Below are 17,385 nucleotides of genomic sequence, written 5' to 3'. Positions count from 1 at the left end.
TGATTTACTGCTTAGCCTTTCGGTTGTATCCACCCTTTTTTAATGTGTACACTGTTTCCATAGGAATCAATATAGTAGGGTGGTGCTTGTTTTAATGACATATTTAAACTTGTTTTTCTTTTTAGGTCTCTGATAAATGAACGGTCACAACTAAAACAGTCTCCAAGGTACTGTAAACAAGGTATGTTTATTTGGGTAAAACACATAGATGCAGAATAATAGAGCACTATGAATTGATGACATGAAGATATGCATTAACGTGCTGGTATTACTTTCTGTAAGACAGAAACCCTGTGTGTACTCTGCCAATACCTTTGTTTATGAGAGCATCTAAAGAGTGGGCTGTAAATAAAGCCCCTTCGACTGACCTGTATTGTGTGGGTCATGCCAAGTGTTCCATTTATGTACATTGGTAATGGAATTATACTACAGATGTTGGCAGTTAGGGTCTTCTTAAGTACGATTTCTGAATATACAGTGCCTTTGATTTAACACTCAGTTGACCATTGGACTTCCCAGTCAGTTAGATTTTAAACAGCAATACCTTGTATTTCTTACATATGAAAGTAGTACAGTACTTTATATCAAATGATCCTAATATTGCACTGTTGACAAAAATTACAATATTGCTCAAATTTAACACACTTTTATATGCTGATATTTACTTTCTAGTTAGCGTTTTGTTATTCTTGTTTTTTTCTACTACATGCCAAACTTCTGAGCTGATCTCCTTGAGCATTCCAGCCAACCCTGTGGTTCTGGTATCTATCATCAAAACACAACAATCTGCATTCTTGAAGCGTTGAAAGAGAACAACCTTTTTCTGTGTTGTACAGAACCATCTCTCAATAACAGACGGGTTGGAAAGGAAATCCCAAGGCAGGTGTGGTTATTAATAGTGGATTTGTTGATGCTCGCCCGGTAAAGAGAGGATACAATAAAACATTACTAAACAGGCTTTAAATATATCTACTGAAAGTCAGTAAAGAATAGGATTGTATTGGTACCAGCCTTGTTCCTCTTGGTAGTATTTAATGAATGTGAAAGCTTTTTCGCTAAAAGGCAAAAGGTTCAGGTAAACCAAAATGAACACAGAGCTATATATTATAACATGACTACGATTAATGGCCAATATTCCCTGCAGTTTCTTGAATATTCCTTGTGCATGGTTGGTAAGTGCATTACAAATTATTATATATTTGTTTTTAAGAAATGTTTATGAAACAAAATACAATTCTGTTGCGAGCCATAGTTGAGAGGCCATGCTATTTGTGTTCTACCTGAATGAGAATGCAAGTGCTAGTTGACTGGGTAAATGGGAGCCTTGATCACCCTACTGTCTCATTGGTATAAAAGGCTGCCTTATAACTAGAGAGCACTGGATACCAAAGCTGCATTAATAATGATTATAGAAACAAAATGGTGATTTATATTATTTTAGATCTGTACTTAAAACAATGATCTTTTGTTTTTCCAAAAAATGATTGTAAGCCAAATATTGAACCTAACATGGCCACATTATACACATTGCATTGAATTCTGTTGAATTTAGTGTTCAGTCAGTCATTCATCCATTGCAAATTTTTTTCTGCAAAATGTATTTAGGGAAACATTGCCTTGTGGCAGAATGCCACATTTAAGCAACATATACGCATTCACTTTTTTGTATTTTTTTTCCAGAACATCAATAAAATGCCTATTAATTTGCTGTCCTTAAATGTTTGGTCACACCCATACTTACGCTTTGGGCAGAAACGGTCAATAGTTATATTGCCCTGTGGTGGTTTAGTTTTTTCCAGCAGGAGCATGTCTGCAGAGAATAATCCTGTGCATCTGGCTGTGCAGTATACCCACAGGTTGCTTTGGAAAAGCAATTGTTTGTAATTAGCTTGATTTAATGCAAGCTAATGGATTCACATTTTAACCATTAAGCCTGGTTAAGGATAAAGTATGAGGTACTTTTACCTCATTAGCTTCTGTAGAATTGAATTGGTTTATTTTAAGTACAAGTATGTTTATTTTGTAATTAAAGAGTTGTTTTTTTGTATGTTATGAATGTTTAAAATAACAGATTTGTCCTCTTTCATTTAGGTTCTGGGAGTTAATGCTATTCACCCTTACCGCAAGTACCAGAAAACTGCATCCCAACGTTGTACTCTTCCCCAGGAGGCTGGTTTCATATGGTGGTTTAGATGTAACTGTGCAGTGTCTAGCACCATTTGAAATCAGTGTTCTTGGAGAAAGAATGACAGCATTAAGAATAGAATGGACAATTATCTCACGGTAGTTGCATCATAGGGAAATTAATTACAATTGATATAGGTAACATAAATAATATAAGAGTTTGTACAGACATGGTTTTAAATCATTTATACTGGGGCAAGCTATAGAAAAATGGCATTAAAATGTGTACATTTCTAGATTTTTTTCATGGTATGTATTAGATGCCTGAAACACCAAGCACAGGTTGAGGCATGTTCTAGATTTCCGGTGCACATGACTTGGTATTAAAAACCAAAGTGTGCAGCAATTTCCTGTCAGCAAGAAAAACAATTACAATTTGGAAAATCAATGATATTTGCAGCCAAATTAACAATTTCGATGTTCCTAAATAAAGATTTCTGAATTTCTACCTGTAATTGTTATTGTTTTATGAACTGTTGCTACTTCTCCATTTCTTCCATTAAACCCCTTTGGAGGATGACTGGTTTCTTTTGGTGTTCAGAGTCCACAGTATTTTCTAGCACCATTTGAAATCGGTTATAATGACTGGGGATACATTCATCTGCTTCAAATCAAAGTAGCAATGAAGAGACGGAACATTTCAGTGTACAGACTTTCTTGTCAAGATCAGGATGTTTTGTTTCCTGAAGGGATATGATACAGAACAACAAATGATGTGCAGTAAACAAAAGGACTGTGAAAAGGTTCAAATCGCTTGTATTTATCTGTACAGCATTCCACAAGGGTGTAAAATGATCAGTAACACTTAAAATAGAGTGTAATAAAAGCTAGTCCCACAAAAATACTCAAGGCTTTAGAACTGGCTCTGCTGTTTACAAAAGCTGTGGATGACCCATGTATAGATTATAGCTGGACTTTTTCAGTGACCTTAAAGGTGTAACCAAATCCGGTGGTATTTCCAAGACAAATGTGCAATGGAAAAGTGGCTCACAGCCAATTCATGACATCACTTAGCTCCCATTCTGCATAGATTACAGTATATACCATTACTTTCCTTTTGCTGGATTTACAAATAAATGAAAACAAATACTGTGAGTGCCTCCATAGACCACTTCACCTGTGTGCAGCTGCCCTGAAAAAGGAAGAATCCTGGATGTAACTTCCATCTGCCTCGCACCTGGATGTATTTACAAAGAAGACTGGTTACATACAGTAATTAGGAAAGCATAACATGTTAAACAAAACTAGAAATATCCAAAGACCTAATAAGCAGGGCCCCAGATTCCTGAATCCACATTTTTCTTTAAATGTACATGTTTTTACATACGTTGATGCATCTGTTTGTTAAATCATGAAATGTGTAGGGAGAAGACATGAAGAACACAGATCCAATTACTAAGTGCTGCTTTAGTGAAATATAAAGCGACCTCAGATTTAAAATCAGAGAGAGCTTAATGGGTGTATAAACAACTTTGCAGTAATGCATTTCTGCAAGATTCTTTTTTTATCAATATCAGGAGGTTTTGTTTACAAAATGAGCTCGCTTCCGACTTATAATTTGAGAGTTTCGTTTTGTTAAACCCTGTTCTGTTTTAAACATGAAATGTTTACATGTTTTGTTCTCCATTGCACTCTTCTTGCACCACAGAGTGCTAAGATATTTCTTACATATTTAAAGTGTTTGTAGCTAACAAAATAATTCAATACATTTTTCGCGGCATGCGTAATCATTCATGATATAGGTCTCAAATGTTAGTTTGAAACACATGATGCCTGGAACTACACGAGGTGAAATAAATTGCAGTCTTGCACTTTCATCTTCATTTCACCTGGAGAGTGACATTATCCCCGTCCCTTCAGGGCAGCCTATGCTGTCAGTAACCAACCAGCTACTTCCCATCACAATAGAAATGCTTTGCAACCAGTAAGCTGCTTTGACCCCGAAGACACTGCTGAGATGAAATGACCCAGAAAGTGTAGCAGATTTCCTGGAAGGGAAGGCAGGCAAACTGAGAACTTTCTTTTACCTGGTGTAGTACCCAACGTCATGTTTACAATGAAAATACATACTTGCAATATCATGCTTCTTTCAAATCTGCGTATTTGATTCCTACATAGTCAATGGAATTGCATGACAAGTAAGATTTATGAAAGTATGTCAGTTAGCTACAATCTACAATTTCTACAAGCTACAATTTCTAAAACGTACTACTGTTGCAGTGGAAGCAGGAGCACGCCTGACTCAGCTTTCAAGAAATGGAGGAAACATGTAACATTACCTTTGTGGAATATAAACAACCTGTAATATCAACAGACACCAAGGCTTGCTTGAAGTTTTCTTCTTCAATTGTTAAATATTGCATACACCCTGCTTTAGTTTTTGCAGGTAAAAAAATAAAAGATGATCTCAATTTGTGTTACAAATACAAATCTTATCACAAATATATACTGTACAAAAATAACTTCCCACCAGTGTCTTGTTGATTTGCCTGACTGCTGCAAGAAAAACTATCTTTTAGAAATAGATTTTTCCGGACCTTCTCATAGTGGCTGCTTATAGAGCTTAATTATTAAAGTTGTGCCTCTCCCTGTTTCTTATCCTTGTTTCTTTTTTCATGTATTCAGTTGATGTGTTCTGTATTTCTCAAAAAAAAAATGTTTGCAAATCCAATATAACATGTATGGAACTATATTACTAGGTGTCAGTAGTTTTTGTTTTTTTATTATTGTTAGCACACACACAGACAAAAATAGTAGCAAAACCCACCTAGCATTTGATGCACTTGTGCTTGGCTCTGTTCAGCTTTACATTACATGTCTTTTTGTGGACAAATATCTATAATTGCCAATAGCATGACAAGTTGAAAAAAAAAAACCTATAACACATAAGTTTGAATTCATAGGGTTTTCTTGATCAATTTTGACTTCAAGCTATTGTAGGAGTAATGCAGTATAATTTGAAGTTATTGTACTGTGGCAGTAAGCTTGTGTGGAAGCTGAGCCCCAAAACAAAGATGTGCACAAGTAACTATTACTCCCTTTTTAATGTTTTGTTTTCGTGGCAAAGCATGGGTGCACATAAGGTGTGAACATCTACATTGTTTGACACCAATATTTGACTTTTTTTCCCCCAACTGAAACCAAGCTGATTTATTTATTTCAGAGAATGGCCTTAGGTAGACCTCGTACCGTTTTCTTTTATTGCAATTATTGCTTGGTTCTAGATAGACAACAGAGTAAACTGTTTTTCCAATGGAGGATAGAAAGTAAACATTCTTGGTTTTGACGAATAAAGTTTGCTCCCTGGCGCTATACATTTATACAATAAATACGTCTCCAAATGACTTTGAACCAGTTTGATATGTTTTGCCAAATTTAAATATCTCCGAAATAGATTTTTCAACACAGCCTAATTTACCACCAAGACACCCATGGTTGAACTGTCATTTTCTAAAAAGGGTATAATGTTAACATTATAAGATGATGTCCTAAATTAGTATTTGTATAATAAGACTGAAATGTCTGTGCTGTTTGTTAATGCAGCTGGTTGGTTGATTAGTTTTACAAGCCATAAGTACAATTTATTCACTTATTGCGATGATAGTCTCATATACTTAGCAGCCTACCCATTCAAGCCCTCGCTGCATTTCAATGGAATTATTAATTACAGTAGCTTGGCAGAAAAGGCTGCTAAATAAACAAACACATTGCAAACTGACATTTTATTTATGTGTCAATGCCATTGCGTTGCCTGGGTTCCTCTGGACTCCGGAGGATGTGATGGATGTTTCTGGTGCCTTGCAGTAACAGTCTCTCCGTAGTTTACAATCTCTTTGCTGTTTGCTTTTGTAGAGCTCTGCAGTGCAGGTAAGGTGTGCCATTTACTCAGGGTTGCCACTGTTCTGGTTGCTTTAATAACACAGTGGCTTTTGTACACCTATAAACAGGGTGACAGCCTTAATATGGTAATGAAGATTCAGACCTAACTAAGGGGGGTATTAGGGCAGGTGTATGTCAAAGTACGGTATACATATCAAATTGGATCTTAAATCCCTGTATCATTTCAATAGTATCATTTCAAAACGGTATTGTATGTGTTTAGCAAATACGTGTTGAAGGAAGAAGAGAATCACCTTGTATCCTCTGGAAATGAAAGGATGCTGAAGATACCAAACTAAAGTGCCTAATATATTTGAACAGCTTGGAAGAAGTTCTCTTTTAGGGTTGACAAGCAAGGACAAAAGCTTCAAATGGAAAACACAGAGGAAGCAATAGGTAAGCAATGTTTTATTGTGCTTGCCATTTACTGAGAAAACTACAAAGTACAACTAGACATGTCTTATAATTTTAATTCATAAAAAAGGAGAATTTCAATAGAGAGCAAGTATATACCCCATTCTAAAAATGCCCAACTTTTAAAGATATATTTATATTTATTTATAACCTAGAACATTTCAACTTTATTTTTTTTATCACCAAAAATAAAAATAAAAAAGAAAGATATAATTAAGGCTTTGGTTTCAGGTTATAATACATTATTTCAAGCTACTGTATTTAGCTATGTCCTCCCTTCAAATAAAATGAATAAGAAACAACATAGGCTACTTACAAGCCTCTATATTTTAAGTTGTTTAGTTGTTTATTTCTGGTTTGGTAACGTCATTGGATGAGTTTTTCCTTTCTGAAAAAATGTGCTAATGACAATTTGGAGTAAATAGCTCATGGGTTTATTTTCCACCATATGTTAAATATTTTGTGTTTTTGCATTATGGTATATGGTGCACTTGTTACAGTATGCTCTACCTTTTATTGTAAATGGCTATCTATTTCAACGCAAGTGCAAAGGCACATTTTCTGGGACGAAAAAAACAATTTTAATAGCTAGATACAAACAGCATAGTCGCAGAAAGCAGTAGTTATATAGTTATTTTTTGTGAGTTTTATAGGAGTGAAATATTTTTATTCTAATCTGAAAATGTCTCTTTGTACTTGCTTTAAAATAATGTCCCAAATGTTTGTTTTTATTTTACTCTGTTTGTTCATAAAATAAAATTACATTTGTAAGCAGTTTTGCTTATGAAATGCTTTTCATTGCACTTGTATTGCAAGATGTGTTTTCATTTTGCAAGTCATTTTTCTTTTTTCGATTAGTTCAAACATAGCCCTCTAGAGCCCTCTTAACATCAGACACTAATCTCCAGTGAACAATCTTTTCTGGTCAAATGGCCCATACAGTAGCAGCTATTTTGCTACCTCTGCTACTATCCAGGCCAGAAGCAAGCCTACAGTCAGTGGTTAAAGTGGAAATCTGGAGGTAAGGGGAGATTAAATAAGGGGCTTTAACCACTGCTTACAGTGCTACATCAATGACAAGTCTAGACAAATGCAGGCAGCTATATTCCTGTCAAATCAGTATTCATCAAAAAGTACCCAGTGTGTCAATATAATAAGACACTTAATTTATAATGATGTTTGTTTTGAAGGCTACCTCTCACCCAGCACAAGCTTTGCAAGCTGCTTATATCAACTGTATAGTGACCAGTGTTTGAGTCCTACTGGATAAGCCTTCATTTTACACTTTATTTGCATATGGTAACACCCATTTTTTTCAGATGTGCAGCGCTGGGGAACTGCCATAAAGCCTGCCACTGCATTAGAGTGCATTTTAAACATAGCATTGCTTAACCACAGACCAATGACTAAACGTTCATGCCATATATGCTAAATGGTATGGTATGTTTTGGGTTAGGGTTAGGGTCAGGATAAATTCACCTAAAGCCGCTAGTTGGATAAAATCACAACTTGACTGCTACTTGAACATCAATAGTAGTATCAATTAAATGTTCACTCTTTGTTTGAGCCATGAGCCACCCACGCATAACCTTTTCTCTTGTTCTTCTGTTCATAGTCCAGGTGAGTTGATTTGTATCTTTTGTTGAGGGATAAGTCCTGACATGAGCTGACTATTTGTTTCCTGCGTAAGTGCATCACTACTATAATGAGCTGTATCCAACAATCCATTGTAGAGAGAGAGAGAGAGAGAGAGAGAGAGAGAGAGAGCATGTTTATATTCTTCACTGTGATAGCACAGCTTGGGTAAGGGTTCTTTATGTTATATGATTGTGTATTGCAAGACTGTTTTTGTTTAACTTTTGATTTTTGTGCCTGTTTGGTTTTGTTTGCTTTAAATAAATACGTGCTTGAAGCACTTAAACTGCAGCCAACCGTCTCTGAGTCCTCCTCCAGACTTGACCACCTGCGCTATCCTTTCAAAGGAGTTCAAATGTAGTAGCCCATATATTTAAACAAAGAAGAAATCAAGAAGTTAACCCAAAATGTAAAAATTACATATTCAAACTTTGTTAATATCATATGGTTTTGAACGCCAGACACAGATCTGGAACTTAATCCATCTGTCATACATGCCTATGTTGATTAGATAGTGTGCGTATCCTTACTGCCAAATTAATTAGATTGCCACCTATTCCATATTTGTATCCTGTATCCCTTAAAACCTGGCTGTAGATGAGCTCACATTATGGTTTATATTGAATTGCATTACCTATGCTTCTACTAGGCATTTTATACTATGCTTTGTCGCGGTTTTTACCATGCCTTACAATACTTCTGTATTCTTACAGTTTCTGTGCTCTATAATGCTGTCACTATGCATCATTCATGTTCACCATAGTAAACATTTATAAGGGTACTGCATCATTAGCTTTTTGTAGGAGCTTCCAGGAGAACCCTGAACCAGGAGATCAGAAAGGAAGTCTTTGGGTAAGAAGAAGAGAAGCAGCTGCAGCAGCACCAGCCTTCTCTCCTCCTGTAACTGGCACAGAACTGGAACCCATCTATGAGCCTGAAGAGGACGAAGGCCTGGGAAACGAGCGTGCGATTCTGTCTGACACAGAGTCTAAGGAAGAGATACCGCTGTACATTCAGACTCTTTACAGGTATGTGCAGATTTTCTGGGCAGAATGTTATAGAGAGGAATTCTTATTAAATGTCTCTGTTTTTCACAAATTTTGTTTAAATGTGAATATACAAAATTTGATTTTTGACTGATCTGTACATTTATATATTGTGGATAAAGTTTGCAACACATTTTTCACATTTTAACTTTCCAAAAACGAATATAAATTTCAACAGAGATGAAAAGACTTTTAAAAAATACATTTTAAAAAAGAAAAAAAAAAATAGAAAGTTTTTCCAATCATAACTTTCACATTTTCTTCAAAAGTACCATTATTGATTTTTAATACTTGCTATGGATAACTCTGACAAAGGTCTGCTGAGTGAAATGTTAAAGCGGTCAATATTTTAAGCAATAATAAAACAAAACAAGTCTATGACAAGATTTTATTTTGATCTATAATCGATTTATTTTACGCGCTTCAGAATCTTTTAGAGGCGAGCAGATATTTGTTTACAGTTTAACATATAGATTTAGAACTGTGGAAGGTCCAAGGGTGTTGTAAAGAGCATTTACAGAAAAAAGTCACACAAGCCCGATAAAGTTCAAGTTCAACAGTGTTTTATTTGTATACACCGTTTGTGTTAAATAATAAAACTGCCACAAAGTAATAATCCAAAAACAAAATAATAAAGTCTGAAATCAACAGGTTCAGGATGATCCCTTTAAGTCCTGTCCTGTGAGGCATTAAGTTCCAGCAGTGTAAATAGTCCCCCAGCTCTCCTCCAACCGGGTCTGTGTTTCTCCAACAAGATATTCACTTGTAATACTGTACTGTACTTAATAACCAACAAAACAATTAGAGTTCAAAACCGTGATTATACGCAGTACAGAGCTGGAACCGTCACTCCTCATCCCCAGGCTTACCAACCCCATATCCCACATGTTCCCCTTATATACTCCTAACCACCAACTGAATCAGTGATATACCTGTCACTAATTATGCAGTTCTCGCTCCTAACAATGGCTGCATTCCTTAAGAAGAGTACTGAAGCATATGTGTTGTTCACCTTCACCAAGATGGTCGCCACAACCCGACCATAGGCAGTGGTGCTCAACTCTGGCCCTCGAGATCCAATCCAGTCCAGGTATTTACTCCAATCATATTTTAATGTAGTTAATTGAAGCTGCTAAGAGGCAATAAACTAATTTAGGACCTGGTTGGAATAAAGACCAAGACTGGAATAGATCTCGAGGGCCAGAGTTGAGTGCCACTTGACTATGGTCGGTTCCATCTAAGGTATCAGGAGTCAGTGAGCACAGCGCTACCAACCATAGGGAAACCGAACTTCACCAGTATTATACTTTACCCTGTCACTTTAAGGAAATACTTCAAGATTATATTACAATTTCCATCCATTTTAGTAAAGATTAAAATCCTTCCTAGCATCTAATATTGGACGTGCTGGCACATGTATTGTATATGTATAATTAAACATTTGAATTCATTATTATCAATTGATTTTTAACTCTATTTGCTACTCTGTACTTGTTTTTTGCTGAATGCTTTATTGAAACAATTGAAAAAATTAAAATAAAAGATAATACAGTAATAATGAATACACAGTTACCAAAGCAATGGAATTGTACCTAAACACTGAGGATTAGAACACTGTGATTTCATAAAAGGAAGGAATCCTCCTCTTGAAACATTCTGTTTACCTGGTTACAACACTGTTGTCTAAAATATTAAAAACATTTTACATTATTACCAAAAATCTGTTACCTTATGTCTAAAAGGTAAGAACAAGACATTGCTATTTTTATTATTAAAACATAGGCCAATAACATGTGAAATAGATATTAAAATCTGTATTTGTAATTTCCTATTATAAAAGTGTTACATTACAAGGTGTGAGATTTAACCTGATATTCCTAAAATGTGACTATATGGAACAGCATTTACTTCCCAGATCCAAAAATCAAGGTAATGTACTGTACAGAATTGTTCTACTGTGTGCTTTTCAAGATTATTTATAGACTTTATTTAATAGTTTTTTAGGAAAAGAAGCAGCCGAAGATTTTCTTCACCCAACTATTGAGGAGAAAACTGTTTCACCAAGAGCCAAATGGGTATTAAATAAAACAAAAGGTGAGAGATACCAAGGAAGTTGTATAGATCGAACCTTTTAACTTCTGTTTTTTCATTAAGTAGATTCTTTAGTTTGCCAGAGCCGATTAACCAATGAAAGCCGAGAGAATATGTTCAGTCAATCCATAAAATGTAGCACCTTGCATGCAATCTGCTTGAATAAAATGACAAAGTGGAAGATTCCAAATATAATTGTTGGCTACTGTATCATACAAACTTGTAGCTTATCATCTTTAATGTTTTCTAAAGCATCGTTTGATGAATTTCGCATGTTTATTTTGAAACAATTGCCATTTTTTATATTAATAATCTATAGTATTTTGGTTTTATTTTGCTGAATATGATTTTCTGGTTTATTCCGAGTCCTGTGCCTTTTCATAAACTATTGCTTCTGTTTTTGCTTCAGGAAGTAACAAAGATTTTGAGAAAAAAAAATTGTGAGCAGTTATTTTTTTCATAAGAACAGCCCGGTAAATCATTTGAGAATCAGGTGAAAAACGGCACTCGCAAAAAGAAGGACCATAAATATTTTATTTTGTTTTAAAAAATCCACTGTTGCAAGTGTTGTTTGGCTTGAGAACTGTGAATTACAGTAAACCTTTTATACAAGCCATTCAGCTTATGTTCATGTAACCACTTTTTACACAATTAACCATATAATACATGATACAGCACTTTTACTGTTTACCCTTCCTGCTTCTAATTTTGACCTTATGTCAACTCCATGGATACATTTACCAAACAATGATGTCAACTAATCATGTTGCTATATGGGTAATGAAACAGCATTACAATGCATTGACAACATCACTGCTTTGTTGTCTTATCTGATTACCATATACCTTTAAAAAGTATTTATTTCTCTTAGTTTAAACTTTGACATGCTAGTCCACATATTGCATTGACACCTAATTGGCCGAGCTATTGAATGCTATATCTGGAGGTTCGAGAACCACTTGTCTGATTTTGATAAATCTGTACCTGAGTTTGTGATTAAACTAAATATCGATTTCACATGCTGTTAGCCTGCTTTTTCATGGTTCTGAAATATGTTGTGTTATTTATACCCTTAGCGGGGACATTTCTGTTACTTACACAGATTTTTTTAAACAGGTTTTGTGGACTGTGAAGACATCTGGAAAATTCTGAGAGACAATTCCAAATCCAAGCAGACACAACTGGACTCCACAATTCCTCAGGCATTACAGGTAACACACTATAGTTAGCTGATTTAATGGACACTAAGAACTTGGATGATTTAAGTCCTCTGCCTGGTCTAATGTTATGCTTATAATATTAAAATACAAAGCATTTGAAAACCTGGTCCTGGTTGGAACATGGTCTGGTTGGGACCTCCCTTTAGAGGCAGAAGTGGGTCAGAAGTCGGTACAACTGATGTAAGTCATTATTCATAACTACAGTTGATATTTGTGTTTCTCTTTAGATTGCATATGACACCTACGTTAGAGGCATCCTGATGAGAAAGAAAGATTGTTCACAGCCTGTTTTTTTTACCTCAGATGAAGTATGTATACTTGCAGCGTCGTAACTAGAGATGACATTCTACTGAGGTCAAACTTAGGTTTCAAGCTCTAGCTGGCAGTATTTATATGACTGCTTGGTATTTACTATTCAACCTCCAGATCTATGTTACACGGCAAACCAACACAGAAAATTAAGGAGTTTTTTTAACTTTACCAGAATTTTCACATGAGCATCAGCATTGATGATGCAAAAAAACAACCGAGGACACGACCTCGGTGTCCTCATAGCTAGTTACGGCCATGCACACTTGGTATATTATTCTCTTTCTTAACATTGTAAAAGGGGCCTACAGTAAAACACTAAAGCAATGTTATTCAGTCAAACATTGCAAATCCAAAGAGATTACTTTTATCATTTTATTATTATTATTTTTATTGAGATAACATTGTGATTTTTATAATTTTTACAAACCTACCATATAGATTTTCATTCAAGATTGGATTGAGTTGGACATGTTTCCTTTGCATTAGATGTCCAAATTTGAGAATCTACCCACCACTAAGTATCAGAGGTTTCAAAGGCAGATGGCCCGCTACCGAAGCCGTCTAGCATTAATGCAAAGAGCATCAGAATCAAACCAAGATAAAACTTCATTGATTATTGCCAATAATCCACTTCTGGGCCTTAATGACTTGGAAGGGAAGAGTGGTCCAATGAAATATCTTACCCCTGGTTCCTTGAACAAGGTACTGTATATTAACTTCACTTTTGGAATAAACCCCATTGTTCTGAATCAGGGATAAATTAAGATTTTAGTTTTCTTATTAAGGAGATTTTTGATTGTTTAAATTCATTCTGAAATGTAAGGGTATTACATGTATCAAATTCTTTAAGAATAGGTCTAATACTGAGGGCTAAACTGCAAAGGTTTTTGTCTTCAGCTTAAAGCTGACCTTTATAAATGACTAATTTCTACCATTTTCTTTAGTTATATAATCTATAATATTTCATTTTAATACAGTTGCAGTGGTGTCTTTCACAATTGTTTAACATTTTACAAAATATTGCAGTGAAGTGTGAATAGTCATTTGTCACTCATGTTCATAACTTAGTATACTGTACATTGTATGCATGCAAGTGAAACCATTTATTTATGTGAGGAAGTCTCATATTCTGTAATTATTGATTAAAAGAATTTAATGCATTGAGCAGCTACTAGAAAATAATTGCTCTTTGAAACAATTTAGCATGAAAGAATTTAGCAAGTAACAATTATAATATTGGTATCTTCACAGGCTGAAGAGCCTTTTCACAAACCTCATGGGTTACCACCTCTTAACCACCACAAAACACAACTATCCAGGATAGTGAGAAACTCTGTCAATCTGAAGGAGCAGGGATTGAGCAAAGCTGATAGGAAACAGACAAATAGGTAACAGATATTTAAGGGCATATTTAAAGACGAAATGTGAATGTGTTAAAATGTCCCTTTGCTTTTGTATCTGCTGACTGTATTCAGACTGCAAGTTTACCTTCCCTGTTTCTGTGAAAGCATTCAATTCAATTTAACACACTTACACACTTGTAGGTTTCTATCAGGGGAACGATTACATGCTTGTAGTGATAGATGGTTTTCAGATCACTATTCAATGAAGAGAATCAGGCTGCCACCAAAGCTGTTGGATACCAAGAAGTCTGGACAGAGTACCTCTTCAAAGGACACCCCTAAAGGTTCTGGGATTATTATTATTATTATTATTATTATTATTATTATTATTATTATTATTATTATTATTATTATTATTATTCAATTTGAAAATGTCAGGGTGTGGCTATAGCTTTAAGTAGAAATACAAGCTGTGCAGCTTTAATGGAAAGACTTATAAGGAGTGCTCCCCCTTATGGCCAATACTTGAACAGCAGCCATCCTTATTATTGTTGCTGGTTGTAGTATTGAGTAAAATGACTGCATTGCAAGATTCCATATCATAGTTCTAAAGAAGAATGCAATTGATTGTAAATATATAATGTTATGGTTCTTCTTCAGGTAAAGAGAAAGAACCTCCTGCCATATCCAGCAGGAACTGGGAGCCTCTAACCATGTCTGCTGTCATAGAGACCACACGCACAGTAGCTGCACCAGGACAAGGCGCCTTTAAATGTGGAAATGTGCCTCAATGGACTGTGGATCTGCCCTAGCTCTCATTTTAATATGTGAATCTCTTTATCGCTGCACAAATATTAAAATTCTATGGAATTTAAAATTGGTTTCTGCTTGCCTTTGTATTATTTTTTATGAACTTCGTTAGGGAATGGAGTGCAGATGTCTGCTATATTTTTACACTTCAGAGAATCTTTTCAGCAAAGGATGCCAGTTTGTTGTATGCTAACTTGATCTCACTTTTAATTATTGTCCAAAAACCTTGTTTGCAGAACCATTTTAACAGAAGAAATAATGGCCTCTATTTACAATGCTTTAACTCCTTTTAATTAAAAATAGCTTTTTAACCCTACTGAAATCATATAGTTTTCATATATTTTTCTCTAAATGTATAGTATGTTTATAAAATGAAAACTTCAATTAATGTCAAGAGGAGTACAAGTATTTTTTATTTGAAAGTAAGTATATTATAAGGGAACTTTGAAGTCTTTTTTGTGGGACGAACTAATGTTTTGCAAGAAACTTTTTAGACTGTTGTGGAAAAACTTTGCAGCTACAGTTTCGTTTTGGTGTTTTTAGTAGGCATTTTTTACATGTGTAATGTTTTTTAACCTGCACAAGATTCAGACGTATAGATTCTGAAATACTACTGCACATGTTGTTCATAAGGTAATAAAAGTGCAATTGCCTTGAATTATGTTTTTGTTAGTGCCAACCTTACTTGTTTCTTTCTCATTCACACTTTTTTATTGCAATTTGTCAAAATAATTGTTTGTATTTGTTTTCATGTGCTGCCAGTGTTTCAGTTGCATGGGTATTTCTTCATATAATTTAAACCTATAGATTCTGTATGTCTACCATCTTGTATGTGGGGCTTCCCCATATGCTGTACAAAACTACAACTACCGAAAGAAGGCATTGAATAAACAGTTGAGTCTCTCAAAAGTGTTGTTTACTAATTTTACATTTTGCAAGAAAAAAACAACAAACATGACTGGCAGGAAATCGACCCAGAGACAAGAAGCTCCAGTTTTAAAACGCTGCTGCGCACTTCATGAAACAAAACACGGGAACAAATAAACACAGCACAAGGGCCAAAACGCCGAGCCGAGCCGAGCCGAGCCGAGCCGAGCCGAGCCGAGCCGAGCCGAGCCGAGCCGAGCCGAGCCGAGCCGAGCCGAGCCGAGCCGAGCCGAGCCGAGCCGAGCCACGAACAAAGGCTTTTGGGCTCCTTTTATACACGTGGCCACTCCCCAATTAGTATCAATTACCTAATTGGGAAATGGCCACACCTGTGATTGCTGGCAGGGATAGATTTAACCCCATCCCTGCCAACCATACGCTCCCTCACACATTTACAGCAGCAGAGCTTCTGCCCTGCCAAAACCAATTTAAATAAAAACAGCTAACAGATTCTGCATGCTGACTACTATTAAAAATTACACACTGTGGGTTGATTAATTATTGACAACTGTTTCCTTGTCTTGTAGGAAATTGTGTTTCAGCTGATTTTCAATATGTTCTCAGAATTAATACAAAGCAATGCTGGTGGCTTCACCTCAGGATAAGAAATATTGAGTAATTGCAAAAAGAACCACTCACAATGATTGTAAATGTAATTTGTGACATTGCTTCAGATTTTTTTTGTAATTTGAGGAGATTGATTATGTCCAGATGTATTTTTTTTAAATATACATGCTTGGTGATTAGTTTGGGCACATTAAAGAAGAATGTTAATTGTTAAGTGTGTTTTACCGTTGTTTTCTGCCATATGAATAAAAAAAATGTAATTATTGAAATGTTTATAATATGTGTAAACTAAAAAATGCCAGTCAAGATTTAAGCTGCAGTTCTCCACAATCATGTTTAAAAAAAAAAACAAAAAAAAAAACATTGATGTTTATTTTTCATAGAAAATATGTGTATCTGTTACCATTTGATAATGCAAAGCCAAAGGCACATAAAACACAACAATGCATCATTTTTGTGGGTTTGTGGGTTTACATTCATAACTCACACTTTCACTCAATGAGTCAATCACTTTTGTTTGCAATTCACAACAGCACATCACATATTATTGACCAGCTCTTCTATTGAACTGTGCATGTGTATTACTGTGATTTTTGTTATTTTTTTTAAATTATTATTACAGTGGCACACTGTACTCAGGACAGGTTGAGTGGTATGTTTGAAATGGAATCACAGCCTTTGTTCAATGTGTAGAAAGTTGACAAATCAAATATGGGCCTGTCTTGCTTCTTACTCTTTGAAAATCCAATACACTGTAATTTTTAGTAGTAGGTTTCCCCAACTTGAAACCTGCATTTCACAACATCACTCTGTGATACAAATAGTCAGCCTCCTGCAACGTACAGCAGTAGGGGGTTATAGATTATAGGATCCAGCTCTTGTTCTTCAGAAAGCAAAGTGGTGTGGACAGCCAATCCAATATTTTTTTTTACTGTATACTTTGTTCATGAATGCAAT

At 35.3% G+C, this 17,385-nt stretch overlaps 1 protein-coding gene and 1 long non-coding RNA gene across 3 annotated transcripts; both read left to right on the top strand.

Moving 5' to 3' along the window:
- The first annotated feature begins 697 nt into the window (after positions 1-697).
- LOC131737541 (uncharacterized) lies at positions 698-4,876 on the top strand. Its single transcript, XR_009329187.1, has 2 exons — positions 698-883; positions 2,092-4,876. It is a non-coding gene; the product is annotated as an uncharacterized LOC131737541 (long non-coding RNA).
- A 1,088-nt stretch (positions 4,877-5,964) lies between these two features.
- Positions 5,965-15,843, top strand: LOC117415411 (testis-specific gene 13 protein-like). Of its 2 annotated transcripts, XM_059027307.1 has the most exons (10): positions 5,965-6,051; positions 6,287-6,459; positions 8,906-9,140; positions 11,155-11,252; positions 12,366-12,460; positions 12,697-12,777; positions 13,268-13,483; positions 14,033-14,169; positions 14,326-14,468; positions 14,785-15,843. In XM_059027307.1, the coding sequence occupies exons 2-10, from the start codon at positions 6,435-6,437 to the stop codon at positions 14,934-14,936; spliced, it is 1,182 nt and encodes a 393-aa protein (XP_058883290.1). In that variant the 5' UTR covers positions 5,965-6,051; positions 6,287-6,434; the 3' UTR covers positions 14,937-15,843. The 2 variants fall into 2 exon arrangements, with proteins under 2 accessions (XP_058883290.1, XP_033881609.3); XM_034025718.3 differs by lacking the exons at positions 5,965-6,051; positions 12,697-12,777 and having other exon boundaries at positions 6,060-6,459.
- Positions 15,844-17,385: the final 1,542 nt, after the last annotated feature.

Source organism: Acipenser ruthenus, chromosome 7 (genome assembly GCF_902713425.1).
Source record: "Acipenser ruthenus chromosome 7, fAciRut3.2 maternal haplotype, whole genome shotgun sequence".
Lineage (NCBI taxonomy): Eukaryota > Metazoa > Chordata > Actinopteri > Acipenseriformes > Acipenseridae > Acipenser > Acipenser ruthenus.
Note: the sequence above shows the minus strand (reverse complement) of the source record. Positions and strands in the feature narration are given on the sequence as shown.

What these genes read in the sequence shown, in the direction of transcription:
- LOC117415411 (XM_059027307.1), top strand. Translation starts at nt 6,435, where the DNA reads ATGGAAAACACAGAGGAAGCAATAG. An exon ending in AAACACAGAGGAAGCAATAG is followed by an intron (nt 6,460 to 8,905) that starts GTAAGCAATGTT and finishes CTGCATCATTAG; the next exon opens with CTTTTTGTAGGAGCTTCCAG. An exon ending in CAATTCCTCAGGCATTACAG is followed by an intron (nt 12,461 to 12,696) that starts GTAACACACTAT and finishes GTTTCTCTTTAG; the next exon opens with ATTGCATATGACACCTACGT.